General features: G+C 37.1%; 2 protein-coding genes across 9 annotated transcripts in view; one reads left to right on the forward strand and one right to left on the reverse strand.

Moving 5' to 3' along the window:
• The first annotated feature begins 3,370 nt into the window (after positions 1 to 3,370).
• meis1a (Meis homeobox 1 a) overlaps positions 3,371 to 25,386 on the forward strand; it is an 89,455-nt gene continuing 67,439 nt past the window's right edge. For all 8 annotated transcript variants that reach the window (XM_073952373.1, XM_073952383.1, XM_073952385.1 and 5 more), the window contains exon 1: positions 3,371 to 3,456. The gene's annotated coding sequence lies outside the window, so the exon portion shown is untranslated. The remainder of the gene's footprint in view (positions 3,457 to 25,386) is intronic.
• Positions 11,956 to 25,386, reverse strand: part of spred2a (sprouty related EVH1 domain containing 2a) — a 30,410-nt gene continuing 16,979 nt past the window's right edge. Inside the window, exons 5-6 of the mRNA XM_681645.7 lie at positions 18,083 to 18,232; positions 11,956 to 17,732 (exon numbers count right to left, since the gene is read on the reverse strand). Coding sequence (XP_686737.2) covers positions 17,043 to 17,732; positions 18,083 to 18,232 — 840 coding nt within the window. The 3' untranslated portion in view covers positions 11,956 to 17,042. The remainder of the gene's footprint in view (positions 17,733 to 18,082; positions 18,233 to 25,386) is intronic.

Consider the following 25,386-nt stretch of genomic DNA (forward strand, 5'->3'; position numbering starts at 1 on the left):
GAAGTAATTAGTTGACTTTACTTGAAATAATGAGTAAATCTGTTGCTTTTAAAGCGATTAGTTGACTTGAAATAATAAGTAAATCTGTTGCTTTTAAAGCGATTAGTTGACTTTACTTGAAATAATGAGTAAATCTGTTGCTTTTGAAGTGATTAGTTGACTACTTGAAATAATGAGTAAATCTGTTGCTTTTAAAGCGATTAGTTGACTACTTGAAATAATGAGTAAATCTGTTGCTTTTAAAGCGATTAGTTGACTACTTGAAATAATGAGTAAATCTGTTGCTTTTAAAGCGATTAGTTGACTTTACTTGAAATAATGAGTAAATCTGTTGCTTTTAAAGTGATTAGTTGACTACTTGAAATAATGAGTAAATCTGTTGCTTTTAAAGTGATTAGTTGACTACTTGAAATAATGAGTAAATCTGTTGCTTTTAAAGCGATTAGTTGACTTTACTTGAAATAATGAGTAAATCTGTTGCTTTTGAAGTAATTAGTTGACTACTTGAAATAATGAGTAAATCTGTTGCTTTTAAAGCGATTAGTTGACTTTACTTGAAATAATGAGTAAATCTGTTGCTTTTAAAGCGATTAGTTGACTTTACTTGAAATAATGAGTAAATCTGTTGCTTTTGAAGTGATTAGTTGACTACTTGAAATAATGAGTAAATCTGTTGCTTTTGAAGTGATTAGTTGACTACTTGAAATAATGAATAAATCTGTTGCTTTTAAAGCGATTAGTTGACTTTACTTGAAATAATGAGTAAATCTGTTGCTTTTGAAGTGATTAGTTGACTTTACTTGAAATAATGAGTAAATCTGTTGCTTTTGAAGTGATTAGTTGACTACTTGAAATAATGAGTAAATCTGTTGCTTTTAAAGCGATTAGTTGACTTTACTTGAAATAATGAGTAAATCTGTTGCTTTTAAAGCGATTAGTTGACTTTACTTGAAATAATGAGTAAATCTGTTGCTTTTGAAGTGATTAGTTGACTACTTGAAATAATGAGTAAATCTGTTGATTTTGAAGTGATTAGTTGACTACTTGAAATAATGAGTAAATCTGTTGCTTTTAAAGCGATTAGTTGACTTTACTTGAAATAATGAGTAAATCTGTTGCTTTTAAAGTAAATATGTTTTATTTACTTTAAATCTGTTGCTTTTAAAGCAATTATAGTTGACTTGGAAGTATAAGTAAATCTGTTGCATTTAAAGCGATTAGTTTACCAAAATGTGGGTAAATTGTTGCTTTTAAAGCAATTATTTGACTTTACTTAAAACATTAAGTAAATCTGTTGTTTTTAAACCAATTACTTGACTTAAAATAATGAGTAAATTGTTTCTTTTTGAAGCGATTAGTTCACTGTATTTGAAATAATAAGTAAATCTGTTGCTTTTAAAGCAATCATCTGACTTTTTAACTAAAAGTAAATCCCTTGGAGATTGGTCATATTTATTTTTTAAAATCACTAAAACTTTCTTTTGAAGTGATTTGCTTAAAGTGAGTAAACCCATTGCCTTAAAATTATTAAGTAAATGAACTATGTTCCAAGTAGCAGTTCCAAGTTACAGCTGGTTTCACTCATTTCTTCTGAGTAAAGTCAACTAATCAGTTTTAATAGTGTGTAGAGTTTGACTTTATATATTTTATCCTTTGGGTAAACCATGTCTTTATGATTCGCCTCAGGATTAGTTCCATGTTTCATTATGGTTTGTGGCAGTAGTCACTTTTAAGCGTCTAAATGACAAGTAACATGGTACAGACTACAGAAAACAGTGTTATCCTCATAGCACATATCCCTTGATTCCTCTCCACACTGTACACATGACTGAACTGCCCTCTGGGGATAAGAATAGTTATTCTGTTCAGTTGAACACCGCATGCCACATCCAGCGCACAACAAGCCGATTCATTGGTGTATGAAATGAACCACAGACATGTTTACTATCAATATCATTATGCAACTGGACTGTGAGAGCAGAAATCTGGCGAAAATGCTCCTTTCTATTTGTTTTCAAAGGGTTATTTGCTGGGAAAGTCAAAGGAAGGGCATGCATGGATTGAGTATGGAGGCAAATATATACAGCATAATTCAAATGAGTTAATTTCTCTCTCTTATATTCTGTCAAAGTATTTGGTTGTTGCTAGATCAGATATGGTCGCGGTGGGAAGTTAACAAGAATTATTTATATTATTTATTAAATTTGCCATTTAATGTATTTTATTAACATTTACATCTACACCAACCCTAAACCCATCCGTCACAGTAATGTAAAAATATGAATTATTGTTATACAGTGTTACAAAAATAATGATGTATTAATGTGCATATCCGCAGCTGTATCCTATCTTACCCACTTATTTGGCCTCTATTATGTGATGTTTTAATATGAAATATTATTTTTGATGAGAAAAATGTGTAGGACTTATTTAAAATTTATTTGCATATTGATTGGAGGCTGAAACCATTTAATAAGCATATCAAATGAGATGCTACGTTAGCAGTTGCTTCTTGTTTAGATGTTTTTCTAAATAAAATTTTAATAATATTGTGTACTGTTTTAGTAACCAAAAACATTCCCAGAACGTTCTGAAAGCAAAAAAAGGTCATAATTATAACCATATTTATTATTTGAATATTAATTGGACTTATTTTTTATTTATTTGCATATTAATTGGAGGTTGAAAACATTTAATAAACAAATCGAGTGAGATACTACATTAGCTTTGTTAGCATTTGGTTCTTGTTTGTTTTTTTTCTAAATAAATATTTTCTAAATAAAAAATTTATAGTATAGTTCTAGTAGTTTCCGTAACCAAAACATTCCCAGAACGTTCTGAAAGCAAAATGAAAGTCACAATTATGACCATATTAATTATATGAATATTTGGACTTATTTTAAATTAATTTGCATATTAATTGGAGGTTGAGAACCAACCTATCAAGTGAGATGCTACATTACCATATGGTTCTTGGTTATTTTGCTAAATACGAATTAAATAATATAGTTAATATACTGTTTTAGTAACCAAAAGCATTCCCAGAACGTTCTGACAGCAAAAAAAGGTCACATTTTTGACCATATTTATCAACATATTTGCATATTTCAATGAAACCTGTAGCATAAAATTGTTAATTTTTGAATTTCTTATGTTGTGGATACACGGGGGCTGCTGACGTCAAACGCCTTTTTTTCTCTTTTTTTTCTACAATAAATATCAATGATAGTGACTTTCGTAGCACTGGAAAGTATTTTACAGACGCTACAATAGTGTATTCGTGTTCACTCGTCATGTTTTAATAAACTGGTTTCGTGGGTAAATGAAGGGCGGAGTATTTATATATTTGTATTTGGGTCGCGCGCACAACACACAACTTTCGGCGGGAAGACGCAGTTCCGGTGGACGACGCAGAGGGGATTTGGATGCTGACATGCCGATCATTTCTCCAAATCTGTGAGTTATTGAAATTACACAATAAATCACAAAACACGAGTGACCAAATGTAACAGACACACAACACACACATAAACACAAAACACAATCGACCAAATGTAACACACACACACACACACACACACACACAGACAAACTCCTAATTTCACACAAGAGTGATTCGTCGAAAAATGCGGTTTGAGTTCTGATAATCCACCATTTAAAGTTCGTTATGAAATGGGACAGTGACTCTCCTTAAAAAACAAGAAATGTCTTAACTTAAATTGAGGTAAGGTTGGTTTTACATTCAAACTTTTTACAAAAGTATACTTAGCAAATACCAAATGGGGAAATTATTTTAGCAGCCAAAAACTATCAAAGTAGAACATTGTTCAGTCAATTTAACGGTGCTAATGCTGTTTTGAAGCCATACTCGCATGTGATTTCAGTCCGAATATTCAAAGTAGAGCGATAAACAATATAGAGACCCTGTCGCAAGTTGACACTGCTCATAAATGAACATATGTGCGAATATAAAGCCAGTTTTACCTCGATTGAACTGTATTAATTGCTCAAAATGTTGCAAATGTTGATTTATCTGTTTTTTAAATTTGCTTAGTATAAAATTGCAGTGTTTTGACTTTGTTTTCGAGCCACCAAGCTTTTGTTTTGCTGGAACAATTTATTAGAGCTTCTCATTGCAATTTTGGGAAAATGGTTGGTTCATATTGTGCTCTTAAATGTGTATTGTCGTTAATGATTAGATGATAGTAAAAACGGGTATAAGAATGGTCTGAAAGCTTTGAGCTTGTCCACTTTCAGCCACTTCCAGTGAATTTATAGCTTAATTAAACAAGCCAACAAGACAATAAACTGATATTTGTTGTACAATCATCTTATTAAAACTTGTATATGAGCAATTCCAGCATTATGGATGTAAGGCTAGGCCGATAAACAATATTATATCGAATCACGATAAAATTAATGTCAATAACAATGATAAGCTCTGGACTTTTTTTTACTGTATATCAGAGATGGCCAAAGTTGGCCTATGACAACCTTTGATTTGGCCCGCCATCCCATTTGAGAAGAGAGGGGGAATGATAGTGATAGTTTAGAGATGACATTTCAAATTTAACGTAACCTTTTTTTGTTTGTTTAATTGTCGAGCTACAAAAAAGCTAACTGAAACGAAATGTTTCCATTTAAATGCTGTAATTTAGTTTAAAATGTACATACTGTCACCTGACGGATAAAGGACCATCCTGAGACTTTGGTGAGTAAATCAAGGCAAGGGCAGATTCTGCTTGGCTAGTTTAATTCAGCATTGAATTCCACTGTGTTATAAATGTGATTATGTTCTTATTGCAATAAGATTCAAAGTGTTGTTTTCTATATATTTTTAAAATATTATTAACTAAATTAGGATATGACCCATGGCAACTTTATTATAAAATAGTTTGGTATGTTTATCTTCAGCCCACGGCTCTCAATGATATTTGGTTTTTGGCCCTTCATAGGAAAACGTTTGGGCACCCATGCTCTATATTGATCTTAGAGCCAATCAACACAGCAGAAATGTGCATCAATGGGAATTTAAAAGTGTGTTGATATTAGAGATGTACCGAATTTTCTTCCACAAAAAATGTATCAGGGGAAAAAATGTTATGGTATTTTATGGACCCTCTAATTTTCGTGTCTTCAGTCATTGTTGGGGTACTCTTTTATTAATTATTAATTTATAATTGATCAAATGGGTTAATTGGCACAATATTTTTTAGACCAATTATGTGATTTAGAACAAATAAAAGCATTTGCAAATGTATACAACCCAATGTTGTCAATGGTCAAATCTGAAAGGAGCAAGTTTTTTAGGGATCGCAGTGATTTTCTGGCCCACGATGATGACTGGCTTATTAGCCGTTTCAGCCAGGGTGCGCAATGGGTGGCTTCTTGGTGACTGATGTATTTAAAGATATTATTCCAGCTAAGTTTTTTTATTTTATTGAGCGTAATTATTTAACTGCATATCAGGAGACTGCGGTTATCAATTAAAGATGTGGCTGTTAACCCCCCTCAACAACCCACAAACTGACCAGGAGCGCAGATACAATGATGCCCATTCTCGCACTCGGTCAGTTTTAGAGCAGGCGATTGGGCAGCTGAAATGCCTGTGGCACTGCCTTGAAATGAGCGGAGGGGTGCTGATATACTGGCCTAACAAAGTGTTCCTCTAATACATCCGTGTCTCCCACAGACATGGATACTACACCAGACAGTAAAGTATCGCCCACAATTGAGGTAACTGTCCTCAAAGAGTGTTAGTTCAGCATCCCCAGTTCCCCGCCTGTTCGGTCCACACTTTGAAGGTGTGCCGATGTTCTCCTCTTATCCTGCAACTTTACATCAGACCATTTCTTTTTTAATTCACTCACAGAGTGCAATGTTCAGACCCCACTGCAGTAATCGCTTCAGCTCTCCCACCAATTTTTTTTTTTCTTTTGTTATTAATTCCGGAGGACAAACTTGCAAATGACACAGTTTTTCTCCGGTCTACCTCCGATAAGAGCACCTCCAATTCACAATCATTAAAGTTTATCTTCTTGCTTGCTTTTGCCATTGGTTTTTTGTTTTTCATGGAGTTTGCATGTTCTCCCCGCTTTTGCGCGGGTTTCCTCGGGGTGCTCAGGTTTCCCCTACAAGTCCAAAGACATGCACGCTATAGGTGAATTAGGTAGGCTAAATTGTCTGTAGTGTATGTGTGTGAATGAGTGTGTATGGATGTTTGCCAGTGATGAGTTGCAGCTGGAAGGGCATCCGCTGCGTAAAACATATGCTGGATAAGTTGGCGGTTCATTTCGCTGTGGCGACCCCTGATTAATAAAGGGACTAAGCTGAAAAGAAAATGAATGAATGAATAAATGCATATTATAAGACAATAAAAGTGTTTTTTTTTTTACCTTGCAGGCATATCAGCCTGTTGTTGGAAACCCTCTAAACCAAAATATGACCTTTTATAATGCAAAACAGGGTTTTTTTTTTAAAGATACAACACCATAATTTACTTGTGCTTTTTTATTAGATAAGCTGTATTGATTTTGACATGATTACAATGAATTGTGAAGCCCTACAGTTATACAAGTAAAATGCAACGTGTTATCCACTTCCTCTGAGTTATTCAGATCCAGGTCTGTTTCCCATCATGCTGTCTGCTCATCAGAAACTGCTCCCATGGCTCTATGGAGACAATTTTTACTGTGTCTCTCTCAATACTTCAGTCTCAAGGATCCAGACGCTACCCAAAAAAACTCCAGACTTGGATTCTTAAAATGCACTTTAACCGGATTTGAAGCGATGTATCGCTCCTTTGAGACAAACACAATCCAAAAGGCTTCCAGCTGACCTCGAACTAATGTATGAAATTCATTACCCTGACCTCTCCGGCCCTGCGGACAGGTTGCCAGATAACTGCTGCTGAAAGTAAACAAACAAGGGTGGACACAGGGAATAAGACAATGCTGGCCCGGCCCTGTCTTTTCCTGCAAACACACACTCGCACGGCTCCTTCCGAGGTCCCTGTTCAGTGTGGGAAGACGGACTCCTCTGGAGAACGCAGACACTTCGTTCCCTCCCCGAACATCTCTGTTTCCTCCCGCTTCCTTGTTCTTTTGTTTGAAACTGCACATGTTGATATCAATGTCCATTTAATCTTTGTTGACCTTCATCATTCTCACACAAACACACACACACACATGTGTACTTCAAACTCTTTGCTGTGTGTCACGCACAATAACATCCTGGTGTGTGTATCTGTGTGTTCCCAAATGGGAGGAAACAGAGTTGCGCAAACACTCATTGGCAAATCCGCACGTTTGCACGACACGATCCCGAATGAAGGAGGGAGCGTCTTTACGGCGCCTCCTGGAGTCTGGGAGCAGAGATCATGGGGTGACGGGGTTCAGCAGTGAGCCGCTTGACTGATGCCTATAAGTGAACTAGTGTTGTCAAATAATTAATCTCGATTGACCGCGTCTAAAATAAATGCTGTATTTACATAATATACAGTTGAAGTCAGAATTATTAGCCCCCCTGTATACTTTTTTCACCAAATTCTGTTTCAAGGAAACAAGTGTTTTTCAACACATTTCTAAACAGAATAGTTTTATTTAGGGCTGCACAATATATTGTTTTAGCATTGATATCACAGTATGTGTCCGCAGTAGTCACATTGCAAAATATGCAATGTTGAGTTGAGATTAAAGTCGATCAACAATTGAAAATACATGAGTTTTGTGGAGTCAAAGTATAACCTTAACAGGGTAAAAAATTTCATTTGCTTACATTTTAAAGACAATTTAAGAGTTTAAAGCATTTGAGCAGAAAAATGTATAACATTTGTAACTTTCATGAGTAATTTTATTTATTCATTCATTTTCTTTTAGGCTTAGTCCCTTTATTAATCTGGGGTCGTCACAGCGGAATGAACCGCCAACTTATCCAGCGTATGCTTTATGCAGCGGATGGCCTTCTAGCTGCAACCCATCTCTGGGAAACATCCACTCACTGTCATTCAATTTAGCCTACCCAATTCACCTGTACCGCATGTATTTTGGACTGTGGGGGAAACCGGAGCACCTGGAGGAAACCCACGCAAATGCAGGGAGAACATGCAAACTCCACACAGAAACGCCAACTGACCCAGCCGAGGCTCAAATCTGCTGCGTAAAACATATGCAGGATTAGTTGGCAGTTCATTCTGTTGTGGCAACTCCTGATTATTAAAGGGACTAAGCTAAATGAAAATGAATGAATATAAATAAAAAATTAAATAAATCTTAGTGCATGGACATATTAAAATAAAACAAACAAAAATGACAAATGCAACCAAATTATGTCAGCAAATTACAATATATACTAAAACAAAATTTAGACTTGGCAAAATGTTAATCTTTAGGGTTTTTTAATAATGTTTTTTCTATTAAAGTACATATTTATTTATTTTATTAATTTAAAATAAAATAAACATTTCGCTTAAATAATATTTTATCACTAATATTTGCAAAAATAACAGCTTTTTTATTTTATCGAAAGCTAGAAATAAAATAACATTTGAAGCACAAAAATTACAACGTGTCTTAACAAATATAATAAAATAAACACAAATCTAAAAACATTTGCATGACAAATAAAATAGTATTAAGACTTAAACTAACATTAAAATTAAAAACTGAGCTAATTTAAAATATGAATAAATAGTTCTTTATAAACACTGCTAAACTAGACGAAAGCACATGGTAAATATTAATAACACTAGTAATATATTGATATATTGTTATTAATATTATTATTCACTTGTACAAAATTTGAATACTTGGGAATAATTGTTAGCACAAACAGCAACTTAATTAAATAAAATAAAAAGCAAAACAAATACACTTATTATTATCCAGAGCTCTGTGCAGATGAAATGACTTCAATAATAACATCTGAGGCTTATATAGCGGACAATGACCAAACTAGCTTGCTCCCAATTTAACCAGCAAATCTTTCAGCAGCCGAAATGACAAAACCAGAAACTGACTTGCTGATTATAACATGACGGTTTTAGTTTCGTCACTTGGCCTAGACGTGCGGTCAGGTGTTTTGGTCGTCCATACTGTGGTTTATGCATTAGTGTTACCTGATTCCTCCGCTTTAACAGTGGGAAGAGGACAAAGAAGGACTTCTGTTGAGTCCAGCGTGGTCTAAATGTCTGCACATGTTGGAATTTGATGCTATTTGTAGTTACAGTTCCAAAGCTGGACAAGGCCTTCGGGACGTCCTGCCTCTCCCCATCTGTCCCACTCAAGCTGTTGTTCACTCGCTCAGCAGTTCACGATGGAGATGTTTTGGACAGTATTAGGGTTAAACAATATATCGTTAACTTGTGTATTAGCAATAATCACATCGCAGGATTGGATTATTTATTGAAGATTAAAACAAAGATATTATTTAAGCATTTATGTTTATACAATTTACAAAATACCTTGTTAATTTTTGCTTGATTGCTCAGCTTCTGTACTTTAATACTGTTGGACTCCCATAAGTAAAACCTTAGAGAGCTGTTTGTTTAACTTTTATTGTTGCTTTGTCATGTTTATATATGCGTGTAATTTATTATATTTTATGCAAATGAACTGCATAAAAAAAGTCTTGATCCTTCCGGTTAATCTAATATACATACACTCACCGGCCACTTAATTAGGTACACCTAAACTAGTACCGGGTTGGACCCTCTTTTGATTTCAGAACTGCTTTTGTACAAGAAAAACAGATGCCTTTTAAGTTTGGGAGGCTTGGCACAAGAATGATCATTTTTGGGGTCCCTGGCATCTAAAAGGTTGAAAACCCCCATGTTGGATGATGCACAGAAAGACACACACACACACCATGTTATAGAGATGAATATGAGACTCACTGTCATGCCAGCACGTGCCCAGCTTTCTGTACACACACACACAAACACTGTCACATGTCATTCATGCACATTTGCTCATTGGACAATAGACACACACACTCACACACATACATGCTTGTCCATAATATTGAACGGTCACAAGAGTGTGTGACTTGTGTGAAGTTTTCTTTCAATTTCACAGGTTTCTGTAGCTCTATTGAAAGTCTGTTCACTCAGATGTGTGAGCTTTAAAAATATATCCATATAAATTGTTTTAATCTAAGCATTTCAAGGAATCCCAATTGATTTTTAAGGTAAATAATTTAATTTTGGCTTTTATTTATATATACATTTATAATTATGGTGCACAAAAACAAATGTTGTTTCTTGCAAAAGCTCAAATGCTGCATCACATGTAGGAAAAAATGTCATTGGTTCTTGTGCATCAAGCAAGCGTCTTTGAGATTCCGTGACCAAATATGGTAATGCTGTAAATGTTATTTGCAGATCAATATTATGTGAATCTCATTGCAAGACTTAATTGCTTAACTCATGTGGATTTATTTTTAAATCTCCAAATGAATGTTTTAAAGTGTCAGCAGTTTTGGTTGCACAGCCTTTGGAAGAAAACATTTTAATTCGTTTATTTTGTAGATTTTGGGCCCTATCATACTCCCAGCGCAAGGCTCGACGCAATTGTTGTTTGCTAGTTTTAGCTCGGAGCAAGAGTTATTTTGATGTTTTCCTCCATGCAGTTTAAATAGCAAATGCATTTGCGCTCATACGTGCGCCCATAGGTGTTCTGGTCTAAAAAAGGAGCTGCATTATGGCTCATTGCTGGCGCGTTGCTATTTTGAGGAATTAAAATAAACTGCACAAAGACCTGCTGAGAGGATGCCTAAAGTCCAGCGCAGAGCGCGTTAGTTGTGCACCTCGCTTAAATTTTGCTTAATACACACAGGATGTACAGCAATACGCAAATGTCTTTACAAATGAAAAAGAATTAAGGGATTAAAATGTTACAAAAACTATTATTTTCTTGCCACATATTTATAAAAACCACTGCCTTCATGCCTTCATCTCGGAGGCTGTTTCAGTTTGTTTATGACAATTTACTTTTGTATAATGTTATTATGATTAGCAGTATTATTTATTATATGCATATTTATATTTGTTTTATTAAAAACAAGCTTAGATTTGGCCACCGGTCAGGTTTTAGACAGTAAGGGGCACGGCATGTGTATTTGGATATAACTCAGTTTTTTGACCACACTTCGTTATTATTGTTCATTTATTCGTTTGCTGGAAATTAGAACTAAATTTAGAAACAGGTTTTTTTTTTAACAAACTAAATTATAATGTAAAGGCTAATGGATGTCTGTCCGTACAACACGTTTTAGAATAAATTTTTTTGGTGGTTTTCACCTTTTAATGGACAGGACAGTAGAGAGTATTCACAGGAAGGCATGGGGAGCAGAAAGAGGGGAAGAATCAGCATAGGACAGCAAGGCGGGAGTCGAACTCAGGTTGCAGTGAGCACCGGAGTGCATATGTCTGCACTTTTTTTAACCACATAATCTTTTAATGCTTTCCCCGCCTCCAAGTCCTTCCGATTGGCCCACTGCTTTGCAACTGTCATTGGTGATGCTGCATATAGTCACAGCAAAATAATGACCCTATAGTCTAAAAGCACTTGCACTGCACCCTCTCACCTCCATCTGCTCCTAAAGGTCTGCATCCCCTACAGAAGCCTCTGATCTGTGAATGAGCGCCACCTTGTGGTACCACCGCAGGCTATAAGTCACTTTCCAAAACCTTTCCATTTTCACAGGAAGTACCACAGTTTGAGAACAACTGCTTTAGACAAGTTGTCTGCTCGATTACTAAATGTAAATCAGCATATGTGAGAACTAGACTACAGGATTGTGTGTGTGCAGTTGCATAGTTTCTTTAAAAAAGTGACATTGCCACCTACTGGGCTGGCATGCATTGTTTTTCGTTTTGTTGTTGAGTGAAAAACCATGACCGAATGCGCGCAAACAGTTCAAAAGAGACTCTGACAGAAGGCTTGAGACGGCACTGGCTGATTCAGGCACTTTCTTTTAATCTCAGAATGTTCAGGAGCATCAGACAAACAGAGAAACTCACTCTCCTGGACACAGATAAAAAAATAAAACTGCTCCTCTTTTGTCACGCATCAGATAGTACTACTGCAAAAGCTTTTCACAGGAAGAGGGGGAGAGATACGAGAGAGAAAGAGATGAGTAGAGTAGACATAAAACATCAGCTGACAAACAGGATCACAGTCATCATGACAAACGCTGTCACAGTCCACTGATTGGCTGGATGTCGTTTTTGAAGGACGTTGCTGATAGGCCAGCGATTGGAAACATATTTCGAGAACTTCACAACATCTTTGCACAGTGTTCAGATGGTTGTTTTTTCCTTGTTTGTTAGTTTTACTAGTACTTTTGTGTTGTGCTTAAGACAAAGGCAGAGAAAGAGACGGGGTACATCGATTTTTGAGGCTGGTTTTCATTTTCAGAAACATCGAGAACAGGCACATACATCTCACAAACCTTTATAGAACACGTACAGGTCATATCTTAACCTCCAATCATCAAAATGAAACCTATTTTAAGGTCTTTGTATTGTTATCTTTCATGATAATCAGTCATTTTATTTCATTGCAGCAGAACAACAACAATCTGACAATTCGTTTACACCAATAACGATAACTATAACGTAACTAAAGTCCATAAAGTAAAATAATGTTCAGCTAGTGGTTAAGTGCGATGACATATAGCACCATGGTGCTCACGGCGACCCGAGTTCGATTCCTGGTTTGAGGTCATTTGCCAACCCTTCCTCTCTCTGTGTTCCCAATACTTTCCTGTGTGTAACCTCCACTGTCCTATACCTATTAAAGGTGTAAACAAAAAAAGTAAAAATAAAAATAAGTAAAGAATAGTAAAGAACTGCATTGTTAGTGTTACAGTGTTTATAGTATACAGTGGTTCCTCACTATAGCATGTTTCATTATTTGAGCCTTGCAGTTTCGGCGATTTTTTTCGTGCAATCTGACATGCTTCTTTTTCTACAGGGCAGCATTGTGTTTGCCATCCTAATTCACACATTGTGTTCTGCATCCTGATTGGCTGTAGACCATTGTCAATCAATCTCCTCCGTGCTTTGTCTCCTGTACTGTACAGAATGTGTTGAGCATGCCAAATTTACATAAATCTTTGATCACTAGCAGTGTGACTCTGAAGTGCTGTACTGTATGTTTGCAAGTTTACTCCCCATAATGTCGACGCTACGTTCTGCACCGTCAAAGGCACCTGCGGTAGCACCCGAAAGGCAGAGGAAAAAACCAACCATCTCACAAAAGGTTGGACTTCTGCACATGCTAAAGAAAGGTTGAAGTTACGCAGCTGTAGGGTGCCATTACTAAATAAATAGATGAAGATCAAATGGTTTTGATCTTTGGTTTTATTCTATAATACTGGACTTATTTTTCGACGAAGGTTTGAACTTTGAGTGTTTAAACAAGAGAGAAAAGTGTGAAAAAGTTAATACCTGTCTAAGAAAAATGTATAAAGTGTGTAGTGAGGGGTTGTAGAGCCCTAAAATGTAAAAATAAATAAATAAAAAAGCACTTAGCAGATTTCACCTATTGTGGGTTATTTTGCAGAACGTAACTCCCACAATTAATGAGGAACCACTGTATACATATTTATCATTATTTTTAGAAGTACATGGTTATCACATAGCCATCATTATTGGTGCACACCAACCTTTACTCTCTGTTAAAAGAGAAAAATGTTGAAGAAATTATACTTGGTAGTGTTTCTTATACTCTTTTTCTTCACAGTAAAATGTACTTAGTTCAGAGTGTTTAGTCTCTCTTTAAATAAGGGCAAACACGTTGGTAATAAGCAGAGCTGCTGTGGAGTTGCTTAATGATCCTCTGCTGAGATTCTGAGAGATTCAATATATTATATTTCAGCTGATTTCATCTAAGGCTGTGGCTGAAGTCAGTTTTGTGTTTCTCTTCTGTGTTTCTGCTTATTAACAGCAGGTGTTCATCATCAGTGCTCAATCATAACCTTATTAATTCTTTCATTGTCTCATTAACTTGAGTAACTTTAACTCAATTTAGAGAGGGACTAAATACTTTTTTGCTGATAATTTTGCTTTGTTGTAATCCAAAACTGTTGTAATCTAAAAAATTTTAAATAAAAATTATTTTTATAAAATGTATGACATTTATGGTAACAAGAATGTCTTTTTTTGCATTGCAGTTATGACTCTTTGGTTGGCAAACATGCTTGTTTGTCAATAAAACAATGATAAAAGTTTCTAAATTAGGCTAAATAAAACCAGTTTTATTTTGTTTTCGGGGGTAAAATGTGACCTGCACGTTTTCATAAGAACCACCCAAACAGCAAATTAATATTTGGCAATTTGGCATAATGTCACTTACCAAATTCATTCTTATCACACACACACACACACACACACACACTAGATCTACCGTCCTACAGGTCAGCTATTTTGGATTCCTCTGGGTTTGTCTTATCTAGACGGAGTGGATCACAGTAGAAGAGACGCCTCTGAATGGAGAGACACAACCAAAGGCTGACGAGATAGTCAAATCAAACCAAACAAACATATATTAAAACACAGACAATACAGAAGGAAGATAACTCAAACCTTCAAAGCACATGAGCATAAAAATATAAAGTACCTGCATTTATATATTTATATCTACATATATTTATATATACCTTTTCATATATAAATGAATATTTATTGTGTAGTCTTTTTAAATGGAAGCTGAGGGTAACTCTTTAAAAAAAAAATTGAACGAAAAAATTGTTCTTGGCAAATATTAATCATGATTGATCGCATCCAAACTAAACATTTGTATTTACATAATAAACTGTATGTGTGTATTGTAGGGCTGCACAGTATATCGTTTCAGCATCAATATCATATCGCAATGTTTGCACCTGCAACAGTTACAACGCAAGATCTGCAATGTCGGATCGAGATTATATTTGGCCGGGAGCCACAGTTAAAACAACACCTATGAAGTGACTGAAATGTTTGTCATTTGCTAGTGTTTTTGGGGCTTGTGACTGTGTGAACATTTCAAGCCAGGTAAATCATTTAGGCACAATAAATTCTGTTTGTTACTATAAAAAAAGTCATTGTAATTGTGTTTCACTTGACATTTAATTACTCAATTTATGTACCAGAATATTGCTAGACTCTCATAAAACTGTTTATTTTACTTGTATTTTTGCTTTACTGTATTTATAAATACTTGTGATTGATTAATTGTAGTTTATGCAGATGCACTCTGTTACAGAAGTACCACTGTCAGTGTAAAATTATTATTTCTTTTTCCAAATAGAGCTATTTCAAGCATCTGGTGAAAATGTACTCAATATCGCAAAAGAGAAAAAAATTATTCCAGTATCGTGCAGCCCTAATGTACTGTGTATATTTATTTTGTATATATAAATACACACATGCATGCATATATTTGAGAAAATGTTAGATTTGGATATAAAACTATGTAAATGTTTTGTTTGAGTTTTGTATTTTCTCTGTATAAGTGTGTGTGTTTGTGCGTGTGTATATACTCGCTTTAAGAACTGCAAATAAAATGTCTGTAAATTAGCAGTTTTACGTATTTTGTGATTCATGATGTTTTTATTTTTCCATGTTTATTGATGCTTTTAGATCATTTATAAACTCATTTCGAGAGGATCACGTGCTTATGATTGTTCACGGCTAGTCCCACATTAGCTTACGCTTGATTCACGAATCAGATGATTCCAAACTCGCTATAAATATCCAGAGTCTCTTATCTCAATTTCTTCGTCTTGAAGACCCCTACTCCTCCTCCTTTCTAGATGGGCAACATGGTGGCCCAGTGATTAGCACTGTTGCCTCACAGTAAGAATGTCTCTGGTTAAAGTCCTTACTAAACCACTCGACATTTCTGTGTGGAGTTTGATCGTTCACTCCATGCTCCCGTGGGTCTTCCCCGGGTTTTCCGGTTTCCTCCCACAGTCCAAAAAACACAGTAAATTAACCAAGTTGACATCCAAGTCAAGCTCATAGCAAGCCGTAAATCTCTTCTTAGCCATCCCTACATCTGTCATTAGCCAGAAATAAGTCGGGGTAGTTCATCGAGATCTCCCCTAACTCAAACTCCCCTCTTGCCCTGCTAACAGGAGGGAGCCCAGGGCTCGAGGATCAAGCTTTATTATCAATCATCAGCTAAGTATTTTGTGTATCTTTCAGACTTACTTCTCTATATATTATTTCTCATACGTTATATTATTATTTCTAACTACTAAAATGTCAACAAAGGTTACTTTGTTAAACTGTAGAGTTGAATTTTCAATATAAAAAGTCAACAGAGCAGAGATCAACTTCCCATAATGCAATTCACAAGTGTAAATAAATGGAAAACAATTGTGAATCACAAAATACTGAAACTGTTAATTAACATATATGGTTTACAGTGTGTGTGTGTGTGTGTGTGTGTGTGTGTGTGTGTGTGTGTGTGTGTGTGTGTGTGTGTGTGTTTATGCAACGCAATCTTATGGCAATTCGTAACTTTTTGATTTAGTAGCTAATTCGTATAATTTCGTACGATCTAATTTGTGCAATTTAGTACGATTTGCTCATCACCCAATGACGGTTAGGGATGGGGTTGGGTGCCACAGCTCCTTTTTAAAATCATACATTTTCGTATGACTGAACGCAATCGAATTCGTACAAATTAGCCACTAAATTGACAAAACGTAAAATACTTGCGTTTCGTCGTGAGATCAGGCTGGTTTATCTGTTGAATTATCTGTAATGTGTTTATATAATTATATATATATATAATGTAAAAACAAATAATTTTGGATGCAATTAATCGTGATTAATCTTTGCCCAGCACAAAAAGAGGACAGCTGTCCATTATAATGTAGATTGAGAAAATTAAACCCAAAATGGACCAACCCTCTGAAACACCAGCGGGAAGGACAGGGAGAAAATAAAAAACGAAGCAAAACACAAATGCAGCCACAAGTTCATTCCTCCGCTGTTCATTTGCATCCACGCCGTTGTTTTGCTGCTGGTGTGCTCGTGTTTCTCCCGCTCAGCCCGTAGCCTTGTGTTTGCCACCGCAGCAGTGGCACGCGACGCCACAGTGGTAACACGCTCGCAGCGGCACGTAGCAGCACATGCACGGTGCTAGCAGCGACAGTCCCAGAAGTGCTAGCCAGCGCAGACAGAAGCGCTCTTCGCTGGCGTCGCAAGAGCACGGGTCCGAATAATCGCCCTCAGGGTCCGACATGCAGTGGTACAGCAGGCTGTCCGCACACCACATAAAGCTGACCCGTCGTATACATGTCTGCACGGGGTCCGGGGCCTCCTGACAGCGCCCACGCCCGTTTTCAGACGGACTGAACATATTCTGACAGTACACACAGCGTAAGCGCTCTCTGCTGTCTTCCACGCGCCGCGGCAGCCATTTAGCTGTTAGCGCCCGTGGCTGACCGGTGACCACGCCGCCACCAATGCCCGTTTTACCATCACGGGATACGTGTCCGTCCCCACTGAGTGGGTAAGAGTAAGTGTAGTCGTGTTTGGGAGGTTCGCTCTTAGCGAGGTGGACGTAAGCGTCCGTGACGTCAGGCCGCAGGGGTTTGGTGCGGGTCGCGGTGGTGGCGTGACGATAGTCCTCATAGCCTGTTAGCCAAGATCGCTCGCGTGGGTTTATCCGCACAATCTCTTCCTCCTCCTCATGAAACCTGACGTGACGTGAACACTGGAACATGGGCACCGTCTGTTGAAGAGATGAAAAAAATGTGTTAATATGTTTATACAGTATAGACCAGGGGTGCCCAAACTTGTTCCTGGAGTTGCCAGCGTCCTGCAAAGCTTAGTTCCGCAATCAGACACACCAGGACTAGCTAATCAAGCTCTTACTAGGCTTTCTAGAAACATCCAGGTGTGTTGAGACAAGTTGGAGATAAATCTACTGGACACCAGACCTCCAGGACAGAGTTTAGACATCCCTGGTATATACAGTCACAATTATTAGCAGCAATCTGCCTCTAGTGTCTACAAGATAAACTGCAAGAAAGAACTCTGTGTACACTGCAGCAAATGCACAGGTGATTCATACAGACTCACCTGCTCCAGGTAGTATCGGTCGGAGTGCCTGTGCTGGTCGTAGAGATGTCCCAGAATGCAGTGGTGTGGCTCAGAGAAGCTGATGGGTGCGAGCGTCTGCATGGATGTCTCTCTCTTTTGGGAGGAGTTAGATGAGCTGTCTGTGGCGTTCTGATGGACACACAGGCAGACAGAGCAGGAATAAACACTCTTTCCACATATGAGCATGGTGGCAAGATCATACTGACTTGGCACGGACCAAACTCCCTGCCCTTCAAGCAGAGTTGTATTTTTCACTGGATTTCCAGCAAAAATAACCCTCAATCACCATGATATGAGATTGTGTTTGTAGAGACACAGTAAGTCACAGTGTTTGTATTCATGCACCTGTCAATTAAGAGATGTTTTCAGTCTAAAAAAATCCCAAGATCGACTTTAAAGTGTTTCTTTTATCACACTTGATTATTTTGAGTGTGTGAATTTCAGTTAAAACACATCATTTTAAAACCCGTTTTAGGCAAATTTGTTTATTTTTCATGCACTCAATTATGATGGTGGCACGGTGGCTCAGTGGTTAGCACTGTCGCCTTATAGCAAGAAGGTTGCTGGTTCGAGTCCCAGCTGGGTCAGTTGGCATTTCTGTGTGGAGTTTGGATTTTCTCCCTGTGTTGGCATGAGTTTCCTCTGGGTGCTCCGGTTTCCCCCACAGTCCAAGCACATGCGCTATAGGTGAATTGGTAAAACAAAGCTGCCCGTAGTGTATGGGTGTTTCCCAGTACTGGGTTGCAACTGGAAGGGCATCTGCTGTGTAAAACATATGTCGGAATAGTTGGTGGTTCATTAGGCTGTGGCAACCCCTGATAAATAAGGGATCAAGCCGAGTGAAAATGAATGAATGAATCGTAAATCTCCACTTACTGACACCAAGCTTTTCAGATTTATTCGAATCTGTAGAATTCAAATAAAGTTTTGAAGACTTTTAAAGGTGCATATCTTTATACACAACATGCCTGATTATACGCTACATTAGGGCTTAACAGTAATGGAAAAAATCTGACATGGCAAGTTTTGTTTTTCTGTGAAATATATTGAGATGTCAATTCAATTTCAGCAGATGCCTTAAATAGCTCTATTTGTGAAGGATTTATTTGTTTTGGGATTGATTGTGATAATTCTATAAGGGATTAAATTATGCATAAAATATGAAAAACAAATTACACGCATAGATAAATACAGTAGAGCAAAAATTAATGTAAAAAAAAGTGTGTTTCTGGGGAGTAACCAGTATCCAGATACAGAAATGTATTAATTAAATTAGGGCTGGGCGAAGAGTAATCGAAGAGTAGTTGAAATCGGCATTCAGAACCTATAATCAATCAGATTTTTCAAGGTCAGTTTTTTCAATTACTTTCCCTACCGTGTGTAGTCATGTGACCCCGCTCTGTTTACACTTCTGCATCGAGCACATGGTCTGGCGCAGCCTTCACACGTTCACATAGCCCTCATCATGACTAATGGCAGAAAAATTTCACTACACATTGCGACGACCAGTGTTGTGCAAGTTACTTTCAAACTGTAATACATTACAGATTACTTGGTACTGTTATTTAAAAGTAATCCCTTACCTTACAATATTACTGTTACAGAATTGAAATATGTTACATGACTCTTATATTACTTTTTAGTTACTTTCACCAAAATAACTACAGAATAAGACGTTAACATTCTAAAATGACAAAATGTACTGCAGAGCGTTTTACATCCGGTAGAAAGAGATATGATGTAGGATAATGACTGTGACCTATCCAGGCTACTAACAATATAGTATATAATTGGCAACGTGTAGGCTCAAGAAAATGCAAGAAAGGATGACAGCCAAAATCACACACAGTCTGTTTAAAGCATGGTAGATGTGAAGTGATTATCTGTCAATATCTGTGAATAGCTTTGGTTTATTCATATTAGACACAACAGGCCTATATGTGAACTCCAATGCCATGACAAGATGCAGATTTCTTTCTTTTCTTATTGTTGCCATTATTTTATTCACTTAAAATGCAAGTGGTTCACAACCTGATGAAGTGAGCATGATGAACAGCTTTCTCAATATAAAGTGCAATTAGAGGACCAACCTCAACCTGTCATTTTAGGCCATAGATATGAACATGTAGGCTAAACATCGCCTAACTGTGTAGAAAGAAAACAGATCAAATAGAGATCTATATGTCTCCCAAAAGACTAAATTAATCCACTGACCGAGAGAACGAGAGAAACTAAATTTCTGCTGCTTTGGCTTATCACTCTCGTCTTTATATTTAAATATATAAACCATATCAACATTCTTGGGATAACCAATTTAACAGGAGGATCTCTGGAGAGCAAAAGCACGAAAAGAAGAGGAAACACAAGGCACAAATTGTGAGTCTGTATCATCTGACGGGGCGATAGTAGATCATTCGCACGTGAGCAGCCAGTGTGCAGGTGAAGCTTTGCGCGCATGCATCTTATATTTGAGAGTTTGCGAGCAGTTTTGTCCATGAACAGAGGAAACGTGTGAACAAAAATATTTGCCTGCTCGTATTACATGAATGAGCTCTCGACTTGTAATACTGTGCTTACGATATTTGTCGGTGAAATAACGCCATATGCACGCACAGCCATCTCGTGAATGTCCTGTCTTCTGCCATTTTCATCTATTTGCTTTTTTTCTGCTGCACCTTAGGGCTTAACCTTACTGCAAACCGGGCTGAGTCAATGGCCTCAGACCTCAAGCTCAGTGGCTGAAATCATTCCGGTTTGAAGTAAAAAGTTCCAATATCCAGAGGGAGATTAATAACAACACATGTGTATTATCACTAACCATGAACACGAAATAGAATTTACATGCTATATTTTTTATTTGTTAATGTCTTACGGGCGAAAAGTTTGTTGTAATGCACGTGTTACTGAATATGTACAGAGTAAAATATTACTGAAAATGTATTAGTAATGCCTTACACTACTGCGTTACAGGAAAAAGTAATACGTTACTGTAATACATTACTTTTGTAACGCATTACTCCCAACACTGACGCACAGCTGAAGCTCTGTGATTGGTCAGCTTGGCAGCGTTGACGAGTGTGGGCGGGCCGGGTGGGCAAAAACAAAAACAAAAAATTTGTTCATTAATCATAATCGAGGTAAAATGCTCAATTAATGGAGATTTTGATTTTAAAGCTTTAAATTAAATGTAAAACAATCATTTTCACCACCGGATAAACATTTTATTTCTAAAATCATCTGTAAAAATCTTTGAATCTAATACAGCAAATAAAAATTAAATACATTTTAACTTGACTTTATCCAATGCTCAGATTTTTTGTGCTAGAAATGCATGTAAATTAGTGCACGCATACGAAATTCCTCATTTCCATATTAAAACATTCATTCATTCATTTTTCTTCGGCTTAGTCTATTTGTTAATCTGGGGTCCCCAAAGCGGTATGAACCACCAACTTATTCAGCATATGTTTTACTCAACGGATACCCTTCCAGCTGCAACCTAGTACTGGGAAACACCCATACACACTCATTCACACACAGACACTATGGACAATTAAGTTTATTCAATTCAGCTGTAGCGCATGTGTTTAGACTGTGGGGGAAACCAGAGGAAACCCACGCCAACATGGGGAGAACATGCAAACTCCACACAGAAACGCCTACTGACCCAGCGGAGACTAGAACCTACGACCTACTTGCTGTGAGGCGAGCCACCGTGCCTCCCACCACATTACAACATAACATCCTATAACCCGCATTTACTAATGCAATCAATCAACTGGAGAGGTATGCTAATAACTGTTAGTTAGTGTTTTTCACCCTGTTCACCTGCAGTGTCTCGCCTTAATTATAACTAGGCTCCAGAGGGAAATAAACACCGCGCCAGAGATGTGTGTGTGTGCGTGCGTGTGTGTGTGTGTGTATAAACAGAGCTGATAAACAGAAACGGATCTGAACAGAAGCATTTGTGATGTTCCACAGCAACACTGCATGGGTCATCCAGCTTGCCCTTTGACCCCGGAGTCTGGCTGTGTGAGGTTTGTGTAAATGAAGTGCTTGAGTACTATCATCAGCACTATTATCTCTGACCTTCAACCCCTGAAATCCACACTGTCTCCTTCCTGTGGCTCTTCCTGGAGCCGGAGCTTAGAGCCAGCAGTGTGTGTGTGTGTGTGTGTGTGTGTGTGTGTGTGTGTGTGTGTGTGTGTGTGTGTGTGTGTGTGAGCATCTGCTTTAAGAGTTGACGGAGAGCCACAGGGCCATCAATAACTCTAGACCCTATGTGTGTGTGTATGGAGAGATGATTGCAAACACAGCTCGCCTCTCTCCAGTCATCTGGCTCCTTTCTTCTGCAAAGGCTGAAATCTAGTCTGCACTGCTAAACACTTTTGTTCACTTTACAGCACAGATCTGGCAGCTGCAGCATCAGGCTACCATGTGACACTAAAATATAGTAATAAACATTAACTACTACACAATATAATGTAGCATAAACACCACAGTATAGATAGATAGACTGACATAAGAAGAAACACCCTTGTTAAAACAGGATATATGCAGGAATCCTAAAGGTAATTTCAATACAATTTGAGAACTTTTTAAAGACCTTCGCAGAATATTTTTGGAGCTCATCGCCACTTCAAGTTCTAATCATTATCAAACCTTTAACTTAATAATCAGTTGTTAATCAACAGTTGTAGTTAAATAAATGAATGTAGCACAACTACGCAACAGAACTCAGATAAGTTCGGAAGAAACAAAGCTTGAAGTAATTAATTACGCGATTGTTTTCAGCAACCGGCTTCAGCCACTGTTTAAACCCATCTTTCTCCAACCAGGAGTACGCAACTTACATTTTCCCATTTTGCCGTTTGTTTCACTTTATGCTTTCGCTACATGTGAAGAGCGTCACATCACCTTCCTCCGTTGGTCGCAAATTACCTGTCATCACCCAGACGGAGTTGCTTGGTAGGACGCACCTTGCCCCGAACCAATCGAGTGGCTCGAGCGCGTTGTTGTTAATATTAGGAGTAAATAAAAATATTTTTTTATTATGCTTTTTTGAGTCAAACACTTTGGACGATGCTTGAACAAAATTTAAGACCTCGTAAAAACATGATTAATACTTTTAAAAAACCTTTTAAGGGCCTTAAATTTCTCATAATTGATTTATCAACTTTAAATACTTTTTAAGACCCCACGGACACCCTGTAAAAATGTAATCAAAGGTGATTTGGATTTTTTTATGTTTTTAATCAGAAATTCTTACAAAAAACAGACTTTTAATTACATTTTAACATAAAAGTACATTTACAGTCCTAGTAATGCATAGTTTACAGTAGCTCACATTATTTACTATAAAAATACATTTGAACAACTTTTTAAACTTCTGTTGACATGTATTGAGTGTGTGTGAGGGATTTACACATTAAATTTACAAGAATCCTAAAAACATACATATATGGTTTGGTTAAATATAAATCATAAGATTTACCTAAATTTATTACAACTTATTTAACATTTTTACAATTGTTTTTCAGAAAAATGCATGTTAAATATACAGAGTGATACATTACACAGATACACAATCTAATTAATAATTTATAATTATTAATTTATGATTTAGCAGTTACTACACTGCCTGACAAAAGTGGTGTCATCGATCCCTGTTGTAAGAGCAACAAATTATAGCCTGACTTCTAGTTGATCATTTGAAAAAGTGGCAGAAGGTGGATTTTTCTCATAGATTAACAATTTCTCAAGATTTCTCATAGGTATCAGTCAAGATTGGTTAAGTTAAAATCATGGTTTGGGGTTCAGTTTGGGGGCATGCAAGAGATCTGCAGTGAACGGCAACATCAACAGCCTGAGGTATCAAGACATTTGTGCTGCCCATTACATTACAAACCACAGGAGAGGGCAAATTCTTCAGCAGGATAGCGCTCCTTCTCATACTTTAGCCCCCACATCAAAGTTCCTAAAAGCCAAGAAGGTCAAGGTGCTAAAGGATTGACCAGCCCAGTCACCAGACATAAACATTATTGAGCATGTCTGGGGTAAGATGAAGAAGGAGGCATTGAAGATGAATCCAAAGAATCTTGTTGAACTCTGGGAGTCCAGCAAGAACGCTTTCTTTGGCATTCCAGATGACTTTATTAAGTTATTTGAGTCATTGCAGAGAAATGCACAATCAATCATATTTTATTTTTGTAAATAAGCGTAATCCAGAGGCCCTTGCCTTTCATATAAGCCACTTCTGATACCAAATGATCAACTAGAAGTCGAGTTATTATTTTTTGTTCCTAAAACTTGGATAGGCGACAAGACTTTTGTCAGGTAGTGTATGCTACCTGTTTGGGAAACACACACTTAACCAGCATAGATGGCTAGACGGATAAATGAATGGATAGAAACATGAAATGTTAAGTGTGCATCAGCAACACACATACTAAATACATACAGAGTTGTGTATGTAATGTCTGGATGGAAATGTATTTGTGGCTGTGCTAATTATCACTTTAGACTTTACCTCAGCAGAGGGAATTAGACATCCAGCAGCTGCTGTCCATTCTCAACCTACCACACACACATCCAGTCTCTCTCTCTTTCTATTTTTCTAAACTTAGGAGCGACTGACTACTTTGATTAGTAATAATCAGTGTCTGGCTGGGCTTGTATGAATAGCTGTGAGTCATGAACTTCTAAAGTTAGCGATTAGCGGAACAGAACTGCTGCGCGGCTGTGACAAACACCTAAAGCCTGAAGTCGAACTGAAAGAAACACATTCATGATTCTTAACTCTGAATATAACCTTGACTTTCTGAATCTGTGTGTGTGTGTTAGACGGACTCTTCTATGTGAAGTCTGTGGTGTGGCATTGTTTTGTTGAAATAGGAGCAATAGGAGGATGAAAGGGAGCAAAGGTCACTTCCTGAGTACAGCACACACACACAAACACACATTACAAAATCAGCCTTTAGAAAAAAAATTATGTCAACTGACCCATTATTAACATCTATTCTCAGAAGCGGGATAGATAAATGATTGAACAAAGAAATGATAATAATAGCACACTGTTGATATATTATATTCAGAATATAATCACAAAGAGTTTTGCTGGTTCAGCATTATTATACACTACCTGACAAAAATCTTGTCGCCTATCCAAGTTTTAGGAACAACAAATAATAACTTGACTTCTAGTTGATCATTTGGTATCAGAAGTGGCTTATATGAAAGGCAAAGGCCTCTAGATTACACTTATTTTTACCAAAATAAAATAT

The sequence above is a fragment of the Danio rerio genome, chromosome 1 (genome assembly GCF_049306965.1).
Source record: "Danio rerio strain Tuebingen ecotype United States chromosome 1, GRCz12tu, whole genome shotgun sequence".
In the NCBI taxonomy this organism is placed as follows: Eukaryota; Metazoa; Chordata; class Actinopteri; order Cypriniformes; family Danionidae; genus Danio; species Danio rerio.